Source organism: Labeo rohita, chromosome 6 (assembly GCF_022985175.1).
Source record: "Labeo rohita strain BAU-BD-2019 chromosome 6, IGBB_LRoh.1.0, whole genome shotgun sequence".
NCBI classification, from domain to species: Eukaryota; Metazoa; Chordata; class Actinopteri; order Cypriniformes; family Cyprinidae; genus Labeo; species Labeo rohita.
The window spans coordinates 10,984,693-11,012,353 of NC_066874.1; the positions used below are offsets into that span (position 1 = coordinate 10,984,693).

At 36.4% G+C, this 27,661-nt stretch overlaps 3 protein-coding genes across 4 annotated transcripts in view; 1 reads left to right on the forward strand and 2 right to left on the reverse strand.

Annotated features, from left to right (window-relative positions):
• agap1 (ArfGAP with GTPase domain, ankyrin repeat and PH domain 1) overlaps positions 1-8,130 on the reverse strand; it is a 200,329-nt gene extending 192,199 nt beyond the window's left edge. For both annotated transcript variants that reach the window (XM_051111856.1, XM_051111855.1), the window contains exon 1: positions 6,992-8,130. In XM_051111856.1, coding sequence (XP_050967813.1) covers positions 6,992-7,154 — 163 coding nt within the window. In that variant the 5' untranslated portion in view covers positions 7,155-8,130. The remainder of the gene's footprint in view (positions 1-6,991) is intronic.
• Positions 8,131-8,712: 582 nt separating this feature from the next.
• Positions 8,713-12,923, reverse strand: faimb (Fas apoptotic inhibitory molecule b). Its single transcript, XM_051112939.1, has 4 exons — positions 12,654-12,923; positions 11,146-11,374; positions 10,443-10,492; positions 8,713-10,220 (listed from the first exon to the last, which is right to left on the reverse strand). Exons 1-4 carry the CDS (start codon positions 12,765-12,767, stop codon positions 10,071-10,073), a joined length of 543 nt encoding a protein of 180 aa, XP_050968896.1. The 5' UTR covers positions 12,768-12,923; the 3' UTR covers positions 8,713-10,070.
• A 658-nt stretch (positions 12,924-13,581) lies between these two features.
• Positions 13,582-27,277, forward strand: ccdc80l1 (coiled-coil domain containing 80 like 1). Its single transcript, XM_051112920.1, has 7 exons — positions 13,582-15,742; positions 18,622-18,778; positions 19,106-19,242; positions 19,354-19,505; positions 19,598-19,701; positions 26,693-26,776; positions 26,900-27,277. Exons 1-7 carry the CDS (start codon positions 14,051-14,053, stop codon positions 27,196-27,198), a joined length of 2,625 nt encoding a protein of 874 aa, XP_050968877.1. The 5' UTR covers positions 13,582-14,050; the 3' UTR covers positions 27,199-27,277.
• Positions 27,278-27,661: the final 384 nt, after the last annotated feature.

Genomic DNA, 27,661 nt, shown 5'->3' on the forward strand with positions numbered 1-27,661 from the left:
CAAATTTTGTTCGGATACTCCAAAGTGCTCCATGACTCCATCTTCTCTGATGCAGTAAACATCTTTGTTTAATTTCTTCTGTTCAGTATGTGGAGGTCAGACGTGAGTATGAATACACTGGAAATCTGATTTACAATAGAAACTAAAGTTGTAATTCTAATTGAAAGTCACACTGCCACCGTTTTTTCATACATTAAAGCTGGCTGTTCAGAATGTCCGCTAACAGATAACAATATCACTGCTCGGGTATTTAAAACTTCTTACTCCTAAGTGAAGAACAAACAAGAACTTTGCTGTGAGTATATCAGGAACTGACCCATCATGCTACTGATGTTTGGTCCCACTCATTGTCAAAGAATCTGAACCACAAAAGATGTACAGTCTTGGTTTTGAAAGCAATATAAAGCAAATAAACACCTTGAAACAACAACTCCTAGATGAAATTATGTGGGAACCAGTGAAGGTCAAGCAATCGACTTCTACTTTAAGCCCCCAATACACTAGAAGATCACCCAAAAATGAAAATTCTGTCATTAACTACTCATGTTGTTCCAAACCCCTAAGACCTTCGTTCATCTTCAGAACACAAATCAAATATTTCTGATAAAATCAGAGAGCTTTCTGACCCTGCATAAACAGCAACGGAACTACCATGTTGAAGGCCCAGAAAGGTAGTAAGGACATCGCTTTCATCAAAAATATCTTAACTTGTGTTCTGAAGATGAACAAAGGTCTTACAGGTTTGGAACAACATGAGGGTGAGTAATTACTGATAAAAAAAAAATGCCCTAAGACAAGAGCTCCTAGATACAATTATATGAGAACCAGTGAAAGTCAAGAAGTCTGATTTCCCCAAAACAATATAAATGTAACTGAAAGGGTTAGTTCACCCAAAAATGATGTCATTACTTACCCGCATGTCGTTCCAAACTCATAAGACCTTTGTTCATCTTCATAGCACAAATTAAGATTGACAAAATCCAAGAGCTTTCTGACTTTGCATAAACAGCAATACAGCTGACACATTCAAGGCCCAGAATCATTAAAATAGCCCTCATGACATCAGTGGTTCAACCTTAATTTTATGAAACTACAAGAATACTTTTTGTGCGCAAAGAAAATAAAAATAATGACTTTATTCAACAATTTCTTCTCAATTTCTAAACAATTTTATCAATCTCCTTACTACCTTTCAGGGCCTTAAATGTTGTAGTTTCACTGCGGTCTATCCAGGGTCAGAAAGCTCTTAGATTTTATCAAAAACATCCTAATTTGTGTTTCAAAGATAAACCAAGGTCTTACAGGTTTGGAACGACATGAGGGGGAGTAATTTTTGGGAGAACTTACCCTTGAAGAACAAACTGGTGTGAAATCATTGTGAACAAAAAACGCCAAAACAAATTTCATTTGGAGTTCTCCAAAGTGTTCTGTGGCTCCATCTTCCCTGACTTAGTTATCATCTTCGCTTCATTTCTTCTGTTCAGTCCGTGGAGGTCAGACATGAGTATAAATACACTTACAGAGTGTAGAAGAGCTGTAGAAGCTCTTTAGAAGAGCTACTACTGCCTTCTTTCAAAAAAAAAAAAAAAAAATCCTTTGGGAATGACCCATCATGCTATTGATGTTTTGTCCCAGCCACTGTTAGGGAATCAAAACCCCAAAATATATCATCTTGGTTTTGAAAACAGCAAATAAACACCTCAAATAACTGCTCCTAGATAAAATCTATGTGGGGACCACCGAAGGGCAAGCAATCTGCAATCTACTTACTCATAACTAGAAGAGACAGTTACTGCCCCTAATCTGCCACTTTATTGTTTGTGTTCAGAACCCCACTGAGCCATTTAATACAACTGTACTGGCAGCTTGTTAATCCCTGAACCCAGTCTAGACTTTGCAGGCTCTTCAGCATATGGCCCCCCCATATGTTGCCCCGTTCCTCTCTCCTGGCCTCAGTCTCTATGGCCGTGCTTCAGGGCCTCCTAATTAAATATAAACAGATATATGGTCTCCTTGCAGCCATTCCTCTGGTTAGCATTCTCCTGCACCAAATGCTCAGTGCAATTTAAGCAGAATGCTGACAACAGCTTTGAGAAACGCCAAAGAGATGGCCAAAATCTTTAAAGTGGCAGACAGACTGGCCATAAAAGCAGAGTATGACGCAGCAGAAGGATGTGAGATGGAATTTTAAACACTGACGCTTCTGACATCCGGTACAGCGCTGTTGCTGTCATACCATGGGGTGACACATGCTCCTCCATGTGCGCCTGCATCTCCCTAATGGTGCCCTCCAGACAGATTTGATGGGAGGGGCCGTGTTCCCGACATCTGCATGATGCAGTGACCTCTCATTTGGAGGGGGTGTGTTGCATAGAACTGTCACCTTGGCACAATGACCTCAGCCATTAGAGCTGCCAGACATTTCATAGCTAACAATCTCAAGAAGTAACCTCTCCTGCCTTGCAAAAATTGACACTCTTAGTGAGAGGCTTTGAACAGAATTATAACAGACATTCAACACCAGTCAAAAGTTTGTCAACAGTAAGATTTATAATGTTTTTTAAATAAGTTTCTTCTACTCTTCAAGCCTGCATTTATTTGATCCAAAGTACAGCAAAAACAGTCAAATTTTGAAATATTTTTAATACCCGTTTTCTATTTGAATATATTTTAAAACGTAATTTATTCCTCTGATTTCAAAACTGAATTAAGCATCATTACTCCAGTCACATGATCCTGCAGATATCATTCTAATATCCTGATTTGCTGCTCAAAAAATATTTCTTCTTATTATTGTTGAAAACAGCTGACTAGATTTTTTCAAGTTTCTAATGACTAGAAAGTTCAGAATAACAGCATTTATCAGACATAGAAATCTTTTGTAACATTACAAATGTCTTTATCATCACTTTTGATAAATTTAAAGCATCCTTGCTAAATAAAAGTATTCGTTTCTATAATTTCTTTCCCAAAATAAAATAAATTATACTCCAAGACTCCAAGCTTTTGAATGATATAGTGTATAATGTTACAAAAGCTTTTTATTTCAGATAAATGTTGGTCTTTGGATTTCAATTCAAAGAATCCTGAAAAAAAGTACTCAACTGTTTTAAATATTGCTAATAATAATCATCATCATCATCATCATCATTATAATAATAATAAATGTTTCTTGAACAGCAAGTCAGCATATTAGAATGATTTCTGAAGAATCATGTGATACTGAAGACTGGAGTAATGACGCTGAAAATTTAGTTTTGATCACTGGAATAAATTAAATTTTAATATACACTACCGTTCAAAAGTTTGGGGTCAGTAAGACTTGTAATAGTCTTATGCTCATCAAGGCTGCATTTATTTGATTAAAAATATACAAAAAAAAAAGTAATATTGCAAAATGTTTTTACAATATAAAATAATGTTTTTTATTTTAACATACTTTAAAATAGAATTTATTCCTGTGATGAAAAGCTGAATTTTTATCAGCTGTTACTCCAGTCTTAAGTGTCACATGATCCTTCAGAAATCATTCTAATATGCAGATTTATTATTAGAATGATCAATGTTGGATAATATCAACAGTTGTGCTGCCAAATATTTTTTGGAACCTGTGATTTTTTTTTTTTTTTCAGGATTCTTTCATGAATAACGAGTTTAAAAAGTACAGTGTTTATTCAAAATATAAATATTTTATAACAATGTAAATTATTTATTATTAACTTTTAATAAACTTTTAATTATTAACTTAATACATCCTTGGTGAATAAAAGTATTAATTTCTTAAAAAAAAAAAAGAAAAAAAAAGAAACAAAAATGTACTGACCCCAAACTTTTGAACGGTAGTGTATATTAAAACAGAAAGCAGTTATTTTAAATAGTATAAATATTTCACAATATTACTGCTTTTGCTGTATTTTGGATCAAATAAATGCAGGCCTGGTGAGCAGAAGAAAATTCTTTAAAAAAACATTAAAAATCATACTGTTCAAAAACATTTGACTGTAGCAACAGAACTACTTTTAGGCTTTTTTTCTACCTTTATTGACAAAATAGACAAAAATAAAATCTGCAAACAGCAATTAAAGAACCAAAAAATGTATTTTATCCAGACATAGGATTCTAGCATTCGGCCAAAGAGGTGCCGAGACACAGATCCTGTTTTGATCAATTTGTTATAATAAATAGTTTGTATAACATCTGAACTGCTATAGAAGTGAAATGGCTTGACTCAATAGATAAAGCATTTGATGACAAAATAAATATGACTGACTAGGAATAGTGGTCTAAAAACTCTATGAGCCTAAGAAACATAAATTTAGGTCAAAATTTCTCAAGTTATATGAACTTGAAACTGACAGCATTCACAATCACTGTTTCAAATTTCACAACAATTCCCCAAAATTCAAATTTATAAGCCATTTTCCATCTTTTTATTTTTAAGCACAATTTAGATGTCCAGAGAACTGTGCTACCTCATTGCTCCGACAACTAAAATCAATATGAAATCAAACCAACCCTCATTTACGTTAATACATATACCAGTAAATGACTGTGCATACGATTTCCAAATTTCAGATTTTAGAGATGTGTTTTCTCCAGCAGACAGCAGACACATCTTTTCCATGCACAAGTTACACTATTCATTCTTATAAATGTCATGCCCTTTATGCAAGAAACAGGGAGGCCAAAGTATCGTCCAGATGCGTGTCTCCGAGATCACAAACATGCTCTGCATAGAGAGCGATCTGCTTAGGCTCAAACTAACCCGCCCCTGATGTGTCAGCGGGCGTCTTGTGTAAAATTAAGGAAAGTGACTACTGTGCACACCAATGTAAATCCTACACCAGTCTAATATCTGAAGACAGACTCGCTTCTGATCATAGGGTGTGTTAAGTATCGGTTTTTTAGCTCAGATTTACCATCTGTTAAACTGGGAGATCAGCGCAAAGTTAATGAAAGTGGCATTAAAAAGTCGACGCAACGAAATACACAAACTCCTGAATGCTGATTTTCAAATGCTGCAAATTGTTTTTGGTATATTGTGAAATTAAATTCACCACAAGGCTAACGACAGCACTTTGCTAGTTATCAGCAAACAGAAATATTAATACAATGCCGTGCCTAAGTCATTTTGTTTTGGCAACAAAAAAAAAAAACATAACTACTATGAGGTTCTGCTTTTAGAATGCCAGCATTGACTTACAACCACAACTGCAACATAACATATTGAAAATTAAAAATTAAATTGAAAGGAACTTTAAATTTTAAGAAATTATACAATAAACTGATAAGCAGGTAAACGCTTCATTCCAGTGCGGCTTTTAAGTAGTCAGTCTTGGTTTTCAGGAATTAGACAGGTTGGGGTCTGTAAAGGGGGTGTGTTGGTGGTAGTGACAGGTTTGTCTCTGTCATGTGCGTGTCTCAGCAAGTCAAGAACCATTTCAAACACAGCCTACATTTTACTTTCATTGAAAGGGGTCAAAGATTCATGCATCCACTCAGCTCTGACAGAGACATGTCACTGACCACACACAGAGCCGAGCACCCACTCATTAGGAAAACATTCACTGCAATCTAGTGCATTTCATTTCAAACACAATCCAGCTTCTCATTTTGCTATTATGTAACCTGCTGGTAAAACCGATGGCAGATACTTTGAATGGCATTTCCGTGTAAAAAGCATGCTGATTATCTCTTAATAACAGTATTATATTAAAACAACAAAACAAAGCTATTTAAACCTCACAGAAATTGCATGCAAACCAAACGTTAACACTTATATGTGACCCTGGATCACAAAACCAGTCGTAAGTCACACGGGTATATTTGTAGCAATAGCCAACAATACATTGTATAGGTCAAAGTTATTTTTTATGCCAAAAATCAGTAGGATATTAAGTAAAGATCATGTTCCGTGAAGATATTTTGTAAATTTCCAACTGTAAATATATCAAAACTTTATTTGTGATTAGTAATATGCATTGCTAAGAACTTGGACAACTTTCAAAGCAATTTTCTCAATATTTAAATTTTTTTTTGGCACCGTCAGATTCCAGATTTTCAAATTGTTGCATTTCAGCCAAATATTGCCCTGTCCTAACAAACCATACATTGATAGAAAGATTATTTATATGATCTATAAATTTCAATTTTAATTATATTTTTAAACATTGACCCTTTTGACTGGTTTTGTGGTCCAGGGTCACATATTACATTCAGTCCTCCACAAGACTGAATGAAAGCTGTGCCTGTCACAAACATAACCATCAACAATTCCATGTTACAGTACAGACCTTACTCATAGTAGATGTAATTTAATTTTCATGAATAAAAACTAGGCAGTGATTTGCAATTCCACAAGCCGATCAAACGGTTGTACTGCTTTGTACCTGACTATTGAACTTGACTGCATATTTATACCTAAACAGATTCACATAGCGAATAATCAGATATGGCATCTACCTGACTAAAATCAGATATGCTTTTTAAAACATCAGTTTAAAGTTTGACTCAAGCTTCTCACAATTACACTATGACTACATCTGAAACCACAACAGTCTCGAGAACAAGGAAATGGTTTAAAGAACAAATAGAACCAGAATTTACCTACAACAACCAATAAAACAACTGGAAAAATAGATTTACTACCTTTCATCTTTAGGAGCCAAAGGTCCAATTTTTTTCTGAGATTGAAAAGTGGCATGCTCATGAGAAGAGAAAGAACTAGTAATCATATTATGGAGTGGCTTGATTTGTAATGCAATTATTCATTATGTAATATAATCACAATTATGTATTTTTGTAAAATGATACTGGGAGTGGAGACACATTTCAAATGCAGGTTTGTCGTCCCATCCCACATTCACCAAGGCAACTAGAACTTCCGCCAAACTTGGCGTTACTCATCACAGACATACAAACTAAACTAAATTAAAAGCTAAATAAATAAAAAGGCAACAAGGTTAATTTCCAACGCCCATGTTGCCCTTACCTTCAATGGCAATGACGTGCTCTCGGATCTGATTCTGCAGCAGTGGATCCTCCACCCGCTCCAGCAGCTCGTAGATTGAGTAGATGTTCGGATGGACGGACTCGAACCTCTGAATCTCAGCTCTGATCGCGGCTGAGTTCGCCAGGTGTTGCTGATAATTCATGTTTGCAATATGATCTCTTCCAAAGGAACTTGATAGGCAGTTATCTAAAGAGTGTTTGCAGATGATTTAGTGATACTGATATGCTGCAAACACGTAAACACAGGAGGGAGATCAGATGTCCACATGAGGTCTGTGGTCAGCTCCAACGATTTTGTTCAAATCAAAAACTACGAATGTTCCCAAATGTACACTTGCTATATTGGATGCAATCACAGATGGCAGAAAAACTTGTTAGAGCGTCAAAGATTAAGCATTAAATCACTTAATGCGAGACAAACTAACGTCTAGCACCAGCTTTGATATCAGTGCGTGTGATATTTGAGTATATGTTTATCACAACAGAAGTCCAGACGCTGGAGGGAGATCTGCAGCTGTCCGGATCTGAAATCCCAGGATACAGTCATATGCCCCATATCCTCATAAATACAGCGTAAAAACACAAAAGCTCCCCTAAATCCCAATGCATCGTCATTACGGACTATAACAGGCAAGAGAAGGCCATCTCAGGTCTACAGTCCGAGGCGAGAAGAGTCCACATGGTCGCCTCCGGCTGTGTGCTTCATACACACTGCCCAGTTTCAGCGGCAAAGGGGGTAACGTTAAGACGTAGATAAATAATTCAGATTCAAACTCGGCGAGAAACTACAGTTCGCACAAACGAGCTGGACACGGTATGTCTGCTGTGTTCCAAGCACAGTCAACTCGCTCCCTGCTGTTGTTCACTTCGGCTCATGCTGACATTACAACCGCTGAACTACTTTCTGCGGTCTCGATGTAAAACCACAAAACCATTGATGTACGTCAACCTCAACGAGATTCTTTCGCCGGGGAGCTTTTCGGATAGCTCTCTTGTTTTATCCGCAAAGATGGGTGCATTCCCTTTCCTCCCGTACTGTGGTCCGTCCCGTCTGTATCCTCTCAAACATCATTGCGCCTGCTCCTTCCTTTGGACGTTTCCTACTGGAAAAACGTCGGCGCTTAGGAGCCGTCGACCTGGTCGTAGCTGCGCTACTTCTGCGCAGTCTGTTGTTATTAACGCATACAGGTCGCCACATACTGGATGGGGGCGCTATAGGGCGCACTTATCTTACTTTGAACACATGGTGACTGATTAGTGGGCCTTGTAAACCATTGGAGTATATTTGCTGGTCTCAGGTCTGTGACACACTCTCAGATATGACCTCAGAGTTTTATGATAACATGGGCGTGAGCTAACCCATTTATCCAATAAAGGTTAAACACATGCAGGTTTTACTGGTGAATTGATAGGGTAAGACACAGAAAAGATGCAACCATATGCAATGTGTATTTCATTTTATTGTAACACATTTAGCTTTTACATATTTACATATTCACACCAGCCAATGAGTTATTAAGATAAGTGTGTGTGTGTGTGTGTTAAAATACTACTAACTATAATAAATACTAAAACCATTTTAAAATAATTGACAATGTAGTTAATAATTTAATATCCAATGACAGACAAAGCAGAAACCTATTAAAAGATACATCTGAAGGGTAAATTAATAGTATGACTTATATACAGGCATATGAATATATACATATTTAATTTGGCGTATTTTAATTTAAGATACATCATAAAAGCAACACCATGAAATCTAATTGAAATTATTTCACTCAAATTATATAGTTTTTAAAGACTAGTAAAGATGTCTAAAATGTATATATAACTTGTGGATGTATTAAATATTAACTCCATTAATTGTAGCAATTATTAAATTAAAAATAATAATAAGTAATAATATGCCACTCAGAGCCTTATTTCTAGGGTGGACATCTTACATCAGGGGTCTACTTTTACCCTTTCAAAATAAAAACAATATTTTTTACTCCACAAATCTGAAATATTTAATGTACCAGTCAAAAGTTTTTGAACAGAAAGATTTTAATGTGTTTTAAAAAAAAAAGTATCTTCGCCTCACCAAGCTTGCATTTATTTGATTTAAAGTACAGCACAAACAGTAACATTTTAAAATATTTTTACCATTCAAAATAACTGTTTTCTATTTGAATATATTTTAAAATGTAATTTATTTCAAAGCTGAATTTTTAGCATCATCATTACTCCAGTCACATGATCCTTCAGAAATCATTCTAATATTCTAATTTGCTGCTCAAAAACATTAATTATTTTTATAATGTTGAAAACAGCTGAGTAGTTTTTTTTTTCCTGGTTTCTTTGATGAATATAAAGTTCAGAAGAACAGCATTTATCTGAAATAGAAATCTTTTGTAACATTGTCTTCATCATCACTTTTAATCCATTTAAAGCATCCTTGCTAAATAAGTGTTCATTTCTATAATTTTGTTACACTGAAGACTGGTGTAATGATGCTATAAATTACATTTTAAAATGTATTTGAATAGAAAACAGTTCTTAAAAATCTTACCATTTAAAAAATTTTCACTAGTAATGCATGCATCCACAAATCTCTTAACAAATAGACATAAAAAACCTTTGATATTAAGCATAATACAATATTGTACATTACTGTAACACAGAATTAGATCAGTTAACCTCAATATGGTTTTGACTGACTAAATCTTGAAATGACAAAATTACGAACAGCTGAGCCATTCAATAAATGTGCTGTTCGGGAGTCATCTAGTGGGAGTCATTTTACCCCATCTTACCTTAGACTTAAAAACAGAAAACATTTTTTCTCATTTTCACAGATTGAACCATTTACTCAAATTAAATGGAATTGTATGTTTCTAGAGATACTTAAAATCCTCTAACATCTTTCTAACAAATAAATGTTCTTGTCTTTGAACAAATGCCATCATACAGGATTCACTGGAAAAAAAAAATTGTTCAGTGCCATCTGTATCTAATTCTGATAAAGTACACTGTTGCTAAATGTCTTCCACAGCTGAAATCTATTAGTCCCCATTTTACTCAATGGCCTCTTCTATCCTGATTCCATCCACCAGCAGGGAATGAACTATTCCGTTTCGTTTCCTTCCACTACTTGTTGCTTTAATGCAGCATTCATGGTTCTCCACTGCAAAGTGTGTCTCGCTTCCATTCTCTGTAAACTCCCCCTGCACAAAAAAATATAAACATAGGCCTATAACTAAACAAGCACCAGTCATGGGAATAATGTGATATGAAGAAGATGGCGTTATGTTTTTTTTTCCACACTGGCGACACAACTACACTATTAGCCAACTTGACTCAGACTTAAATAAACAATGAACCAAAGTGGCTCTTTCATACACTCAAAGGCCTGGGTTAGTCTAAACTGCAGAATTAAAAGTACTCACCATAGTCTCAATTTTCTGCCCATTGCACCATACCTCCATAGTGTCTTTCTCTAGTGCAAGAAAAAAACGGGTTTGGTAATAATTGTGTTAATTATCGTAACTTTAGAGATTGCAGTTTAAATGTCTAATGTCTGCATGAGAACAGGACCAATCAAACAACCATACTTTTCTGTTCTTTTAGTAAAGCAATGTGCACTGTGTAACTTAGTCCAGACCAGGGGTGTCAAACTCAGTTTCTGGAGTTCCACAGCCCTGCACAGCTATTTCCAACCCTGCTTCACACATACCATGTAGTTTTCAAAGAAGCCTAAATGACTTGATAAGCTGAATCAGGTGTGTTTAATTAGGGTTGAATCTAAACTGTGCAGGGCTGTGGCCCTCCAGGAACTGAGTTTGACAGCTCTGGTCAGCCGTTTTCACACATTTTGATGCCTAAGACCCTTACATGATGATCCTCTTGAGAGGTCATCCCTTCCTGAAAACATTATGGATCACATATTTTCATTAAAAAAGTAAACTGTCCAATAAATTTACTTTAATGAATTTTTCTGCTAACCCCCAGACCCAAATTTGAAATCCCTTTAACTAGTCATTATCTTCTTACAGTGTGGTTGGACAGAAGTTTAAGGCCTTTCAGAAAAATTAAAAGAACATTCCTTTTTACATCATAAACCAAGAGGAATGTTTTCACAGTGTCTCTTACCTAGAACTATCCTGTAATCAACACCACCCAGTTTCAGCACCCATGTTTTGGAAACTTTTGCTCGGTTGTCCAAAAAGGTTTGGAGACTTTTTCCGTTGATTTCCAGTGTGTACTCATAGGAGAACCCAGTGATCGCCTCAATACTTATGGTTGCTTTTGTATCTGTGTTTCCAACAAGGAAAGTTTCTTTGCCCACCAGTTTGAACATCCAATCCCTCCTTAACACCTCCTTAAAAAGTGGATAAGACTTAATATTATTATTTTATATTACCTTATTCATCTCCACATAGCTTTAGACATTATTATATTATATTATTATATTATATTATTATTATTATATTATATTATTATATTATTATCTTAATTATAGAGGGTTTGCACTTACGTCACGATTTGGTCAGTTACCCGGATGCGCAGCCATATTGGCAATACTCTGATGTAAAGAACAGCTTGGACTGTACAGTTAATGTACTACTGAATACGTTGTTCTTCTAATTTATGCTGTCTAAACCGTGGAAAAAATGCGTGGAAGCTACTAAATCTTATAGAGAAGGACTTAGTAAGCAGGAAAGGGCACAATATTTTGACAAACTAAAGTTAATAGGTGTTAAAGATTCATATGAGCAGTATTAAATAAGATATTAGCCTAATATTTCACCAACCTGACCGGAGATGATAAAAACAAATATGAATGTTGTCAAGATTCCTGCCCTGAAAATCCTGGTTCAGTTTGGCCAACCACAAACGCCTTTTGCACTCCTCTCCTTGATTTGTTATAACTTTTGGCAGTCGATAGTACTCCAAATGTTTTTCCTGGTCTGACCGATTACAGCTCTGATACAGCCCAAAACATTACAATAATTGAACATTTTCAGCAGCAATAATCAACAAAATATGCAAGTTCTCTTTCGGTTCAGTGGCATTGTTTACGCCAATATGTGCCGCCAATATGGCCGATTGATGACGCGTTGTGAAAACACTCTAAAATAACATAAGATCCCTGATACCACACGTACATCTCGGAGATGTACTTGGTGTCTGCATTTACATCTGCAAGACGTGTTTTTTTAGGGTGTTTGCTCATCTGCAATACGTCTATAGAATATTCCAATCAGATGTCAAATAGACATCTATTAGATTTCTTTAAGATGTTTATGATTTAGAATGTAAAATGTAAAACTGTAAGATGTTTGTACACAGCAGATGCTTTCCAGATCAAGTGATCTTTAACAGACATCTTGCAGATGTATGTGTGCTATCTGTAAGATAAGATACCTTATTGTCTTAATATTAAATAAAGATAAAATAAAAAGACTACATAAAAATATTAATAAAAACTTTTTAAAATATAGGATATAAACTTTGTATATTAAGCACACACATACACACACACACGATTTAATAAATACATTACGTAAGTAAATATAAGAAAACTATCTAATCTAATATAAGATAATGATATATAACACAAATAATTTTTTATCGAGAAGATACTAATTACTTCTCACCTTCCCGTTAATGTAAATTACTCGTTTCCCTGTTGTTGTTCCATGTTCAAACTCAGTTCGGTAAACCCCATCACTTAGTGAGACATCCCACGCTCCCACAATGTCTCCGGACATACTGTTTTTCAGTTCCGTACTGTGTTAAGATTCACACTGCCCAACCGTTCTATACTATTTTGAGTTCTATGTAATGTTTTAGCTTCCGCTTGATCATAATAGCAGTCCTCATCGTGCGGAACTGCTGATTAAATCTCTGTATATTATTGAGGAGGCTGCCATCCTATGCTCGCTCAGCAACGAGTGCATTAGTGTAAGAGGCTTAACTTATCAAGGCTGCAGAAAGTGTTTGAGAAGGTTTGTGAGCGAAGAGTTATTTTCACTGCAATTCAATTTAAATTGACATTAGGCCTAGGAGTAAAAATCAAAAACTATTTTCATTTGTTAAAAGCCTGGATGTTTTTGATCCTCTCTGGTCACTACCAATAGATGGCAGTCCCCCTCTCTCTCTCTCTCTCTCTCTCTCTCTCTCTCTCTCTCTCTCTCTCTCTCTCTCTCTCTCTCTCGCCATTATAAAATATTCAATGTTTTTTAGATAATAAAAGATGGTTAAAAATAATAATAATGTAATTAAATTAAATACAAATAAATTTATTAAGTTAAAATAAAAAAATCTGATTTCATGCAAAAATATGTATTATATGTATATATATATTACGATGTGATCAATAAACGTTGGTATTTAATATTTTAAACTTACATACAAATTTCCTAACAACCCTACATAAAGTAATGTTGTGCAATATGATGTTATGCAAAGTTTTGTAGCAAGGCAGGCTATTAACATATCAAAGCGAGTGGGCGTGGTCAGTCTGGCTGTGAGCCCCGCTTGTTCAGAACTTTCTTCAAGATTTCAGTGCGTCGGGCTCAGAGAGCATTGAGAAGCATTGGAGACGATGATCGTGAACTGACAGTCTTTTCTCACCGTTGTTTAAAGGATACAGCTAACTGACTAAGTGTTGTGGAGTTTTGCCTGTCTTTCCTGGAAAGTACTGGACGTAACTTAATATTATAATGAGGGAATGCAAACGGAATAATGCATTTCCCTCAGGCATTTGACAAACTCATTCGCTTTGGATTATGACATTATATAATTTTTTTTCCACGAAGACAAGTTGGACGAGTTAGTGGTTTTCTTTATACCCTCTTTACACTGTTTTTCTAAGTATTATTTTGCCTTTTTTTAACTGTTAGTAATGTAACACGTTTTAATCGTTAGTTTGTCACTCGCTGCTGTTAGATCAAATTACGCCAAAAACAAACCATTTCAAAACCTACTCTCCTGTCTAATGTAATAATTCTGGAGTGCTTTGTATTTATGCCAAATTAACAGTATAATTGCAATGAAAAATCTTCAGGTACATGTCATTTTGCTGACTCTGACGTGGATTCATGCATCAGACTTCCATGTTCTGGATTACACAGGAGCAGATGAAGGGAATGCACAATTACAACCAAACACTTTTGTCAAAAAGTACACAAATGATATACAATCATATAGAAGATCTGCAAGGTTATCCACCTCCAGGAACACACATATACTCGGGAAGCCTCAGAATGATCAGAACGTGGAATCCTCACGACCTCCAGCCAGAAGGGTCCTGAAAGGGCAAAGACCAGTTCCCCACAGGAAACCCAGTGTAACTGACAGCAGTCCTGCTCAAGAATCTAATTTTCAGTCAACTCCACTGGGTGCCACTAGCTCCATTAAGATCCTGGCTGGTTTTGCAGGTAAAAACCGTGTACTGGTCATTTCAGCTCCCAATGACTCTGATGGTTATTACAGGTTAATGATGAACTTGCTCAAGCCTGACGTGTACTGTGAGATGGCGGACAGACACATGCAGCAGATTATAATGTTTCACGAAAAGGGGAAGATGGGAGGCAAGGTGAGACGAGTTAGCAATCAGGGATCTCTGGTGGAAGAGCCGCTGGATCCAGGCCTTGTGCCAAGACTGATGGGTTTCCTGAAGTTGGAGGATGGTAAGTTTGGAATGGTGCTTCTGAGAAAGACCCTTCAGGTAGAGGAAAGATACCCATACCCTGTTCAGCTGGAGGCAATTTATGAAGCCATAGACCAGGCACCTATGCGTAGACTGGAAAAGGCCAGGCAAAAGGGCTTTGTGCAAAAATGCAAGACGGCTGGAGTTGAGGGCCAGGTGGTGCAGTCTGTTGGCTCAAATGCAGTTGGTTTGCAACCACAGGTGAACATGGCAGAAAATACAAGGCAACACAGGGTAAAACCAGTCCCTCAGCCCACCCAAATAACTCAGGCACAAATATCAACTACCATCAGTACCAATACAATGACTACAACCAGTAAACTTACAACAACGACTACCTTGAAAACTACAACCACAGAACCTCCAACTACAACTACTATAACAACCACAGCACCAACTACCACCACTTTGCCTTCAACAATAACTACTATTACCACAAATTTACCCACCACAGTTGAGCAAACAGATCCACACACAACTGTACCCTGGCAAACATCTGTTCCCAGCACTTCTGAACGTGTGTACCGGCCCTCACCACGAAACCGTCTGAGGGAAACAACTACTCGTCTCTCTTCTACCTCAAACTTCTACAAAAAACATAAAGAAAAATACCAAGACCACATGCAAACTGCAGTTTCACCAACACAAGCATCCATACAGAAGCCCAAGGACAAACTGCCTGTGGTAAAACACGGATGGAGTGAGAAGCTTAGTCAGCACAACAGAGAACGTGACACACAAAGGCCCACTGCTAATAAACCAGAGACAGAAGTTATGACTTCCCAAAAGGGGAAAACTAAACCTGACAGTGCTGACAGGAGGAAGATGGATAGACCTGAAAAGTCTTTAAAGAAGATACCTGCAGGGAAAAAAGACTCAAAAGTGACTAAGGAGACAAATGTTAGTGTTCAAAACAAAAAAACACAAAAGCCAGATGTATCTGAAGAAAGGGCTGTTGTGGATCAGGCAGCGAACCCCAAGAAATCACTAGAAACTTTTTTGAATTACTTTCAGAAAAGAAGACGACTCATAGTACGTATTGCATAAGTGAGACACGTGGAAAAAAACTTACATAGAGATATAACCAACCTGATCTCCTGACGAAAATGTACCTGTGGGAACTTTTCCGCAAAATGCGAAATACGTACCATCATGTTTTGTGACATATTCAATGTGAAATGTGGTGCTAAGTGGTGTTTGTTTTGAACATACATATGGTACATTTTATGTGACATTGTTTTGTACATGTCACTTTAGTTCTGATCTGAAATGTCCATTGAATGGCGCTATAAGTCTAAATGTCATTGCACAATGAGTCTGATTTTTTTTTTTCGTATTCATCATCCTTTCCTATTAAAATACTTGCTACAGATGCCAAAATACCATTACCTACACCTAAACCCGACAGTATGAACAAACTCAAATGTGACGTAAAAACAAGCAAGCGTGTCATTTTAGCTTGTTTCTCGATCTCTCATCTTTAAGCTCTTTCATCGCGAGTCATGTTTTTCACGGAATTCATACCCAAGGATTCCGCATCCTATGCCGGCTGAGCTATACCGAGCAAACTTGTTACATCTGTAAAGCAAAACATATGGAGCTGTAATCATAACTGTGTGCCAAATGATTGCAAGTGCTCACTGTTTAACCACCTCTAATATTCATTGCTGTTGGAAATTGCAGTGACATGTACTTAATGGTACGTATTTCGTAAATGTAAAAAGTTCCCACAGGTACCTTTTCATCATGAGATCAGGTAGCAACTAGCTCAGGGTTTAACAATAAGGATTGTCCAAGTGCTAAAGCTTGCATTTTTTAATTTTTTGTTCATTACACATTACACGTCTGCAAATATTTTCTAAGACAGTTATTCACATGTAATTCTGTTCATCAACTAATTAAGGCTATGTTTACATGACAAAAGTGTAATCAAAAACGGAAACGTTTTTGTTTTGCGTTTCACGTATACACAATGTATTTAACGCGATTCGCGTTTACACATATCCATGAAAACTGCCAAAAATGCTGTATTACGTATGCCAGGCCAGGAGTTAGCATGCTGTTTGTTTGCCCTTGCCTTTAAAATTTTTTTTAAAAAGTTTCCCGTTTTTCGCTGAAAACATTGTGTAAATGGCCCTTAAGGCTACGTTTACACTAATGTGTTTTCCTTTTAAAACGCATAACTTTTTACACTACTCCCTCGAAAATGGAGACTTTCTAAAATGCTGCAGACCCTGTTTTAGTTTGAAAACTCCATGGTTGTGTTTCAGTGTAAACGGACCAAAATGGACACTTTCAAAAATGATGGCGTGGCTGCCCACATTCGCTCTGCGTATCCTTGACAACTGTGTAAACAATGACATCATGCTCATTTTTTACGTCTCATTTCGGATGTATATTTAAGAAAAGTAACCATTAAATTGCAAAGTAAAAAAAGAAATCACAGTATTTTAACACCCCAAGGAATAACAATCAATTTTAATACGGTTACTTCTCTTAAATTGAAACATCCTTGATGACGTATGCAGCCTGAATGGTCATGTGACATGCATTTTCGGTTGTCTAGTGTACACCAGTTTTGCCAATTTGGTTACTTTAACACTGTTGCCACGGGTTGTTTTTCATATCCGTGGATTAAAGCGACCCCAAAAACGTGATATTTATCCCCTGGAATGCAGATTTTACCAGGGGAATGCCACCAAAAAATGTGTGTTTTACCCCGCCAAACGTGATTTTTTTTTTACAGGGGATACCCCTCGAAACATGATTGGGCTAGTTTTGGGCTATTTTTGAGTAGCAGTTAGGTGGGTTTTGTTGTGAAAACCTGGCAACCCTGGTGTAGACGGAGATCATTTCTAAAATGCAGTGAAAACGTCAGTGTAGACGAGGATGGTTTTCATTTTAAAACGGCGTTTTCATTTGTGTAGTGTAGACGGAGATCGTTTCTGAAATAAAGTGAAGATGTCAGTGTAGACGAGGATAATTTTCATTTCGAAACACTCTTTTAGTGAAGACACACTAGTCTAAACAGGGCCTAAATATGTCATCTATAGATAAAATATTTAGTGTAGAATTTTTAGCTATTACTTCAATTGTTCTATGTTTAGAAAAATTAACATTTGATGGAAAAAAAATATTATGTATGAAAACTTAATATTTTTTAAAATATATTTTAAAATATAAAATAAATATTTCATAATAAATATTGAATGAAATTCACATACATTTTAAATAACAAATGCAAAAATAAATAAATACATTTTAAATTTAAATTTATTTTTCTATCTAAGGATTTTGTATTTAAATCTTTACTACTGAGCACTGATAATTAATATATATTTTAGTCTTAAAAGTAAAGGTTCAGCATTTATGATTCCATAAATAAACTTAAACATCTACACTCTTAAAAATAAAGGTTCTTTATTGGCAGCGGTGGTTCTATGAAGAGCCTTGAACATCCATGGAGCCTTTCAAATGCAGAAAAGGTTCTTTAGATTTTTAAAATGTTCTTCAAAATGGTTCTTTTAGAAACTGTACACAGCAAGGTTTTTTGGCGAACCAAAAATTGTTCTTTTATGGCATCACTGCAAAAACACCCCTCTGATACCTTTATTTTTAAGAGAGTATAGTGCACATTTTCTTTAGATGAGTAAAATTTCTTCACACTAAGAGAATGGTTCTTTTAAATACTTTCTGAAAAGCCCTTTGGGGAACCAAAAAATGTATAAGCCCCCCTTTTGGAACCTTTATTTTCAGGAGTGATGATATACAAGTAAATTTCAAGTTGTGTAATTTGCTTATTTAAAGTATAATACATTCCAGAAAATTAAGGATCATCTGGGTTCATAAAATCACTTAAACAATTATTTTAAACTGTTTGGTCTTATTAATCTCATTGTCATTGTCTGCAGGTAATTACTGCTCCAGATGAGCAGAATCATATGTACAGCGAACAGAGGGATGAGTACCTGGAGCAAGTGTGTGATATGGCACTACGTAAAATTTCCATCATCAGCATCTTTGGGCCCCTCACAAACAGTACCATGAAGATTGAACACTACCAGACAGGTCAGTGCTGCTTACTATCTTTGTTTGTAACATGTCTTACCAAAATGTCTTCATTTAGATTCAATAGTTCTGTCAAACGATTAATCGCGATTTATCACAAATAATTGCATCCAAAATAAAGGTTTTTTATATTATATATGTGTACTGTGTATATTTGTTATGTAAATACTAAATATATTTTGTATGTATGTGTATTTATATATACATAATAAATATACAAAGCACACACATATATTGTGTATTCAAAAACGTTTATTTTGGATGCGATTAATCACGATTAATCATTTGACAGCACTAATTATTATTACTATTTTTATTATTTAACAGAACAAGATAAGCCTCTGCGGGGCCTGCCGAACAGTGACCCCATCAACCAGGACCTCATCACAGCATTTCGGAAGCATTATGGGATGATTTATAACGATTTCAACATGGTTTTGACTGACGTTGACATGAAAGTCAAGGTGTGTGGTAAAAAAAAACCTTGATAATTTTATCAGCGTATATGAGATGTAAATGTAATCATTTCTGACCTAATTTTATAACACGAAATTATGCATTCCTTGTTTCCACAGCAACGATATGAAGTGCCGATTGTCATGAAAGCGGTGTTTGACTACATTGACACATTGTCAACCCGCATTAAAGAGATGGAACAGCAGAGGAAACTTGCGATTACGTGCAAGAAAGAAGATAAATCAAGATCTCTAGAGGACTTCTTATCTAGGTTTGAAATAACTGTTTTAACTGTAAATATATAATGCATTAACATAAAGAATATGCTCATCTCAATGCTTTTCCGTTACAATGTCTCTTAAGATTCCGTTGGAGGCGGAGACTGTTTGTAATATCCACCCCTAGTGATGAAGAATGGGCCTATCAACAACAACTCTACGCCATTAATAGCCAAGCCTGCAATCTGGGTGAGGTCATTTGGGTCAACCTTAGTGACATAATTTAGGAACATCTTCCACTTCTGTGAAATAAACTTGTAAACATATAGACAATTACTATCCACCTTTTTCTTTAACATGGAAGTCAGCCTATGGGTGAGACTTTTGGTTTATTAGCCACTATAGGGAAATAATGAGAATAACAACATGCAGTAAACAGTAAAACTGTTTGCATTACAGTGTCCTCATAATTAAGATAATACATGAAAATAGAGTGCACAGCATAAATGAGTACACCCCCTCTAAAACTTAACAAATTGAGCAATTATGCTTTACTTGCAAGACATATTAGGGTTCTTTGGAGATATAATGTTCCAACAAGCCTGCTTAATCAGTTACCAAAGAAGAATGTCAAAATTATTTAGCAAAATAAGATTTTCTTATTAAAGTGATAAAATGTTGCAAATATGAGTACACCCTCCTGAAAGTTACTAAATAAAACTAAAAAAAAAGAAAACAAAAGTGTAGGTTTAAGGCTATTTTTTAATATATTTTATATATTTTTGATATATTTTTGAACAGGTAAGTATATTGAACCAAAACGTTTAAAGACAAGTAATTTCCTGACAGTTAAAGGCGTTTTATAGCCTACTGAATCATACACTTATGACTTAATGCTGTCAACAATGAAACCACTTGGGAGAGAACTGCTAGGTGACATTTCTTAGCATAAAAGAGGACAATGGTACAAGAGAAATACCAAATTATTGTTTTAAGTGTGAAAATATAGCACTGACATTCAAAAACAATGGACTTGCGACAAGGCTCCTGAAATAATCAGGTCTTCACTTTAAGTTTTTAATGATGAGTGAATTTTTGCTACAAAAAGAGTCAGAGAAATACCATGCAAGAGTCTCAGAGCCGGCAAAAGCTATGAAAAGAGTGACACTTCTCACAGAGTACGACACAGCCTGCAGAAGTGACATGCATAGTGGTTGTCACCACTAGAATTACCTACTGTAGCCAAAGCATAATAAACTCATTTAACCTCTTCCAAGTCAATCATTTCAGATCCAAAAGCATCCAAAATGTTCTGGTGTTGCTAGAGGAGGAGTACAGTGAGAAGTCACTGGTACCCACAGTGACGTTCAGTGGTAGTAAAGCTCTTCTATAGGGATGCATAAGTGCTGAAGGTGTGATTTATCAATGCTGTCATGAATTCACACACCACTGTGTGATGTAATACAAAAAACTGAAACTGCAGATGCTACCCTCCCCTCATTTCCTGCATTATTGGGCATTTTTTCAGCATGACAGTGGAGACATTCATTCTCCCAAGGTGAAAATCCTTCAGTGGACATGAGTTTCACTCAATCTTAATGCTTTTGAGTAGCTGTGGGGGATTCAGACAAGCTGAGCAAAACTCCCCATTAAACACCAGGGCATTTAGGAGGTCGTCCTGCAGGAGTTAAACAAGACAGATGTGAAAATTTGTCATGAACTTGTACACACAGTGCCAAGAAGGGTTAAAGCAGTATGCTTAAAGTTCTGGAGGACATACTAACTGCTAGAATATTATACATTTGCTGAATTACATCTAGGGTGTACTCATTACTGCAATCCTTTATTTAAACAAAATTGGCTAATTTACTTATTTTACAGAACATATTGGCATATAGTTTGTTGTTTTTATTAAGTATATGTTTAATACATTTCAATTTTGCCATCTTTCCATGAACTATATTAGTGATAATTAAAAAAATACATGTTTTATATTTATTCAGAGGGGGTGTACTCATTTATGCTGTGCACTGTAACATGTTAAGACACACCAATTTGCAATATCAAGCAACAAAAAGAGCTGTTTTGGATGCGTATGAGACCAGAAGCTAGACCCATAAAATTTACAAATGGCTGCACCCATTCTTATTGGAAGAAAAAGGTGGATAGACAAACCCAAAAGTTTAAGACAAAGAGAAATGTTTACCTCAATGTTTATAATATAGTTCAGACAATATACACTATGAAGCAATATGCAGAATTTCTGATAGGCAAACAGGATATTCATTACAAGTTATTTCAGTCAGTGGAAACACATTGGGTCCAAGATGGACTGAATTGTTCATGACATCAGTATTTGCGTAAAGCCGGCCAATCTGAAAATTTACTAGACTGAGAAAGTGCAAAAATGCTGCAACTATATGACACCACACTCAAACTATCAATATTATGATTTTGTGAAATATATACAGAAATTTTTAAGAGCTTTTCTGTATCAACACCACTCCAATTTGTTTATGTAACTTAGGAAAACAGACACTTTTTTGTTCTCTGAAATTCCATGTTAAGCATTTATAAACAAATTTGGGGTCCAGTCTAGTCAACACCCTATGCAATCATGTCAACAGCTGTATTTTGTATGGACATACCAACCAAAACTATTTGGTTTAACAACTCTTAAGTGCATTGTACACTATCTGGATGTCTGACTTTCAAACAACCCAATTTAAAGGGACAGTTCACCGAAAAAATAAAAATTACCACATGATTTACTCACTCATCCTAGATGTACATGACTTTTTTTGTCAGATGAAAACAGTTGGAGTTATATTAAAAAATGTCCTGGCTCTTCCAAGCTTTATAATTGCAGTGAATAGGTGTTGAGATTTTGAAGTCCAATAAAGTGCGTCCATCCATCATAAAGAGTACTCCACACAGCTCTGGGGGGTTAATAAAGGCCTTCTGAAGATAATTAATGTGTTTGTGTAAGAAAATATCCACATTTAAAACTTTGTAAACTGTAATCTCTAGCTTCCGCCAACCCACCACGAGGGGGGGCCACCCCCGCCTTCTGAAACGTGATCACGGGGCCCCCTCCCGGAGATTTACTTAGGGCCCCCATAACGTAAACACGCCCCTGAGCTTGCCTAATTGACCTTTCTCTCTCTCGTGTGTATGCAGGGGTGGACTTAATGATTAAGCGAGGTAAGCCGAATTTGCAGTGTTGAACGATGTAGCCAATCACATATATCTGTTAATTTCTTGAACGCAATGACCACAAGTGTTTCAGTTAGAATCCACTCACCACTCAAAATGCCGAGTTTGCTAAGTTCTGCAAGCTTAGGAATTCTCTCATTATAATAAAGTGCACATACAATGTAAATAAGAGATTCAATGTGCAATGTAGAGAGCTTATCAACGGAACGTCGTGAGATTGCAATGAACTGAAGTGAGAGACAGCTTTATTGATTATATGAGGGAGAGCTCTTTGCCCAGACCCCAGACTGTACATTATTGTCTGAGAACAGAGATATTCACCTCAGTACAGAAAATATTGTGTTTCAAGTCATAATTTCATTTGTCATGATGTTTCAAAATGACTCTCGTGTGTGCTTTTCCCTCGAATCAGTTAATTTAGATCAGAACCTTAAGTCATGTATTGCAAATCATTTGATTCAGATTGGGACTTAAGAGCGGGTTTTTGAATCATTTTGCGAATTGAATGATTCGCGATCCGCTCTCCAGGTCCTGATCTGAAATGATGGTTTGCAAATCATTATTCAGATCGGGATACTGAAGTGAGTGACAGGTTTTAGTGATTATGTGAGGGAGAGCTCTTTGCCCGGACCCCAGGCTGTATATTACTGTCTGAGAACAGAAATATTCACTTCAGTAAAGAAAGTATTGTGTTTCAAGTCATAAATTTATTTGTCATGATGTTTCAAAATGACTCTCTTGTGGGCTTTTTCTTGGCACGCCGGTGCGAGCTGCCGAACTGCTGTGCACTTGTATAAAATGCACATACTGTAGGCTGTAAATGTACTTGTATGCTGTAAATGCATGAATGCAATTACTGGAATTACTAAATTTACAATTAAATGGACAAGCGTTTTTTTTATTTTAGTCTTTTTTTGTGAACCGGAAAAAAAGGTAGCCTTATATGGCTTTAGAACAGCATCAGGTTGACTAATAACTGGTTGTGAAGGGATAAATAAATTATAAACTATTAGAGCAAGTGAGCAAAATAAGGGTTAGGTGTAAAAGAGCACATAGTTGTTGTGTTGGGGGCCCATACCTGGAGTTTGCTTAGCACACCCAAATCACTAAGTCTGCCCCTGCCAGCGGATGACGTAGGCATAGCATAAGCTCCGGTGAGAAGTGATTAATGCGGAAGTGCAGTGGAGAAAGCAAAACAAAACACCGGTCATGAATCAGAAGTACAAAATGAGGATTTATAAAGAAAAATATTAGAGGATTTCGATATAAATCAAGAGGAGACTGGTTGTTCTTTGTTGTCGTTCATTGTAAACAAAACTTCTCGCAAGACCATATTCTCACTACAGCTTCCGGCGGATGACGTAGGACGTCGGCATATCTTAAGCTCTGGTGAGAAGTGACGAACGTGGATCGCAGTAGAGAAAGCAAAACAAAACACCAGTCAGAAATTGGAAGTTGGAGGACTTTGATATAACCCAAGAACCCTGGTGTTCTTTTGCTATTAACAAAACTTGGTTCTCACAAGACTAATATATTCCCACATCCTACATCATCCGCTGGAACGGCACTCTGAAAACTGATACTTTTGAACCTTATCGTCACATATACAGCTTCATATGCAGAAGTTTTTTTTAATTCAGTAGGTTTGCTCGGTAGTTCACGCAATACGGCGCTAGACTTGAGTGATGAAGAGCTCCGGTACGAACCCCGTGAAACTACGGTTTGACAAAACAGCTCAAATCTGCATAAGGTAGTTATAGGGTTCGTACAAGGTACTTGAAGTACTTGAATTTGACTTTTTGAAATTTAAGGCCAGGAAAACTTTTTTTTTTTTTTTGCCTATTTCAGTTATCGCAAATCATTTTGTTAATTAGATCGGAACTTGATTCAGGTTGGGACTTCAGAGCAGGTTCTTGAATCATTTTGCAGATTGAATGATTCACAATCCGCTTTCCGAGTCCTGATCTGAAATGATGGTTCACGAATTATTATTCAGATTGGGACTTTGGAGCATGGGTCACGAATCATTTGATTTAGATTGTAACTTTACATATCGTGAGCCATTTGATTCAAAACGGAACTTTGCGTATAGAAAATCAATTGATTTAGATTGGAACCTCAAACCGTGTATCGCAAATCATTTGATTTAGATCGGAACTTTGCATATTGCAAATCATTTGATTCAGACTGGGACTTCAGTGCAGGTTATTGAATCATTTTGCGAACTTAATGATTCGCGATCTGCTCTCCGAGCCCTGATTTGAAATGAAGGTTCATGAATCATTATTCAGATCGGAACTTTGGAGCATGGATCACGAATCATTTGATTCAGAACAGAGCTTTGTGTATCGCAAATTAATTGATTTAGATCTGAACCTCAAGTCGCATATCACAAATCATTTGATTTAGATCACAACTTTACATATCGCGAATCATTTGATTTAGTTCGGAACTTTGCTCTATAGAAAATCAATTGATTTAGATCAGAAACTTCAAGTCGTGTATCGCACATCATTTGATTTAGATTGTAACTTCGCATATTGCGAATCATTATTGAGATCAGGACTTTGGAGCGTGGATCACAAATCATTTGATTTAGATCGAAGTTTTGCGTATAGAAAATCAATTGATTTAGATCGGAACCTCAAGTCGTGTATCGCAATTCATTTGATTTAGATCGGAATTTTGCACATCGTGAATCATTTGATTCAGATTGGGATTTCAGAGCAGGTTCTTTAGCGACACTCTCCGGATATTTGAATTCTGAATAGCCGCAATACGTACCTCAAGCAGTAAAATAAAAACACAGCAATACCTGCCTGTACCAACATAATAAAAATGTGGCATAGTCACGTATTGAACGCGTTTTAGCACCACTGTCTGGACATTTCACTTTGAAACTGTTGTGAAACGTGCAGTAAGATACATGATTACGGTGTTGCAGAAATGTATATAGAGGCACGTATTTTCATGAGCCTGGGTTGACTTTATTGGACTTCAAAATCAAACACCCATTCACTGCCATTATAACATTTTTAATGTAACTCAGACTGTATTAGTCTGAAAGAAGAAAGTCATATCCTTGATAGCACACGTACATCATTAAGATGTCTATTTGATGTTTGCATTTACATCTTTAATATTTTTTAGAGTTGTTTATATTCAGTACATCTATAGTTTCCTATCAGATGTCAAATACACATCTATTAGATGTCTTTAAGATGTTTATGACTTAGAATGCATGTAAAAGTGACATCTTTCAGACGTCTGTCAGATGTTTGTACACAGCAGATGCTTTCCAGATCGAGTGATCTTCAACAGACATCTTGCAGACGTACGTGTGCTATCTGGGATACACCTAGGATAGCTTAAGGGTGAATAAATCATTTGGTAATTATTATTTTTGAGTGAGCTATCCCTTTAACAACAACTGACGACCTAAGATTACAAAACTTTTTGCAGTACATCTTGGGAACTGGTCAAGTCAGATTCTACCGAGATCTTCCTGCTTATAGAAATGCACATATGTTATTGGTACTTGTCTCGTAATTGGAACCAGCTCTCATCTGCACAAGAACCCTCAATCAGAAATGCCTCTGAGGAATGGCACCAATAAAAATAGGATGACGCAGTCCTTTTACAGCTCTTTTCTTGGCTATTTTGGAGGTGGGAGCATTGTTAAGAATCTTTCTCTGCATTCTTTACAATCCAGGAGGACCTGTGGATGTTTGGGTCCTGCATATAGCGATCCAGCAGAGACCACTTCCTCTCTGGGGCATGACAGCTTGATTGATGGCCTCATAAAAGAAGGCCTGTTTTAGAACAAAAAACAACAACGGACATCTTTAATGCAGATCACATGCATGTTTCGCAGAACATCTCTGTAAAATCTCTCACTTGAATCCCATGTATAGCATTAGTCAAAGATGGAAAGGGCTGAGTCATCTTTGTGTTGTTTGTCTGTAGTCCTTTTGAGCAGCTATGAATTAACCAGCGTTTTTCACAAATTGTTATGAATTCACAGGGCTGCGTCATATATCTCTATTGAAGCTTGTTGGAAAAACCCTGGATGACATGAGTGGAGTGCTCGAGCTTTATCCCATAAATGGTGAGATTGTTTAGCATTGAACAAAAGTCATTTTTATGGTGCCTTGCACTTCTTTATTGCTAAAACTATAATGTAGTGATGTTTTATTATTCAAAACACTGAGAAAACTGGTTTGCATTGCAGGAAGTGCATCAGTGGACCGTGAGGACCTGTCTGCTTCGCTGGTGCAGGACATTAGGAACTACTTTCAGATCAGCCAAGAGTATTTCTCCATGCTGCTTGTTGGGAAAGATGGTAATGTGAAATCCTGGTACCCCTCCCCTATGTGGTCCATGTCAATCATTTACGAGCTAGTGGACTCCATGCAGCTTCGCAGGCAGGAGATGGCCATCCAGCAGTCTCTCGGCATGCGCTGCCCTGATGATGACTACAGTCATCATGATGGTTACCATGAGGGCTATCATCATGGTCATGGCTATTAAAGGAGAAGTCCACTTCCAAAACAAAGATTCACATATAATGTACTCACCCCTTTGTCATCCAAGATGTTCATGTCTTTCTTTCTTCAGTCGTAAAGAAATTATGTTTTTGGAAGAAAACATTTCTGCATTTTTCTTCATATAATGGACTGATATGGTGCCGCGATTTTGAACTTCCAAAAAGCAGTTTAAATGCTGCTTCAAACGATCCCAAATGCGGTTGTAAATGATCCCAGCCGAGGAAGAAGGGTCTTATCTAGCGAAACCATTGGTTGTTTCCATTAAAAAAAAAAATACAGTTTAAATACTTTTTTAATCTCAAATGCTCGTCTTGCCTTTCTCTCCATAAACTCTGTGTATTCAGACTCAAGACAGTTAGGGTATGTCAAAAAACTCAGATCGTATTTTCTCCCTCAACTTAAAAAAATCATTTCAAAGACCCAGTCTTTGCAACGTGAACATGCAA

Bases quoted from the DNA above. Each gene is read 5' to 3' on its own strand.
- ccdc80l1 (XM_051112920.1), top strand. From the start codon at position 14,051: ATGAAAAATCTTCAGGTACATGTCATTTTGCTGACTCTGACGTGGATT. The intron at 18,779-19,105 runs GTCAGTGCTGCT...ATTATTTAACAG, and splicing joins GATTGAACACTACCAGACAG to AACAAGATAAGCCTCTGCGG. The intron at 19,702-26,692 runs GTGAGGTCATTT...ATGAATTCACAG, and splicing joins TAGCCAAGCCTGCAATCTGG to GGCTGCGTCATATATCTCTA.
- faimb (XM_051112939.1), bottom strand. From the start codon at position 12,767: ATGTCCGGAGACATTGTGGGAGCGTGGGATGTCTCACTAAGTGATGGG. The intron at 10,493-11,145 runs GTAAGAGACACT...TTCTTGCACTAG, and splicing joins TGATTACAGGATAGTTCTAG to AGAAAGACACTATGGAGGTA. The intron at 10,221-10,442 runs GTGAGTACTTTT...TTTTTTGTGCAG, and splicing joins GGCAGAAAATTGAGACTATG to GGGGAGTTTACAGAGAATGG.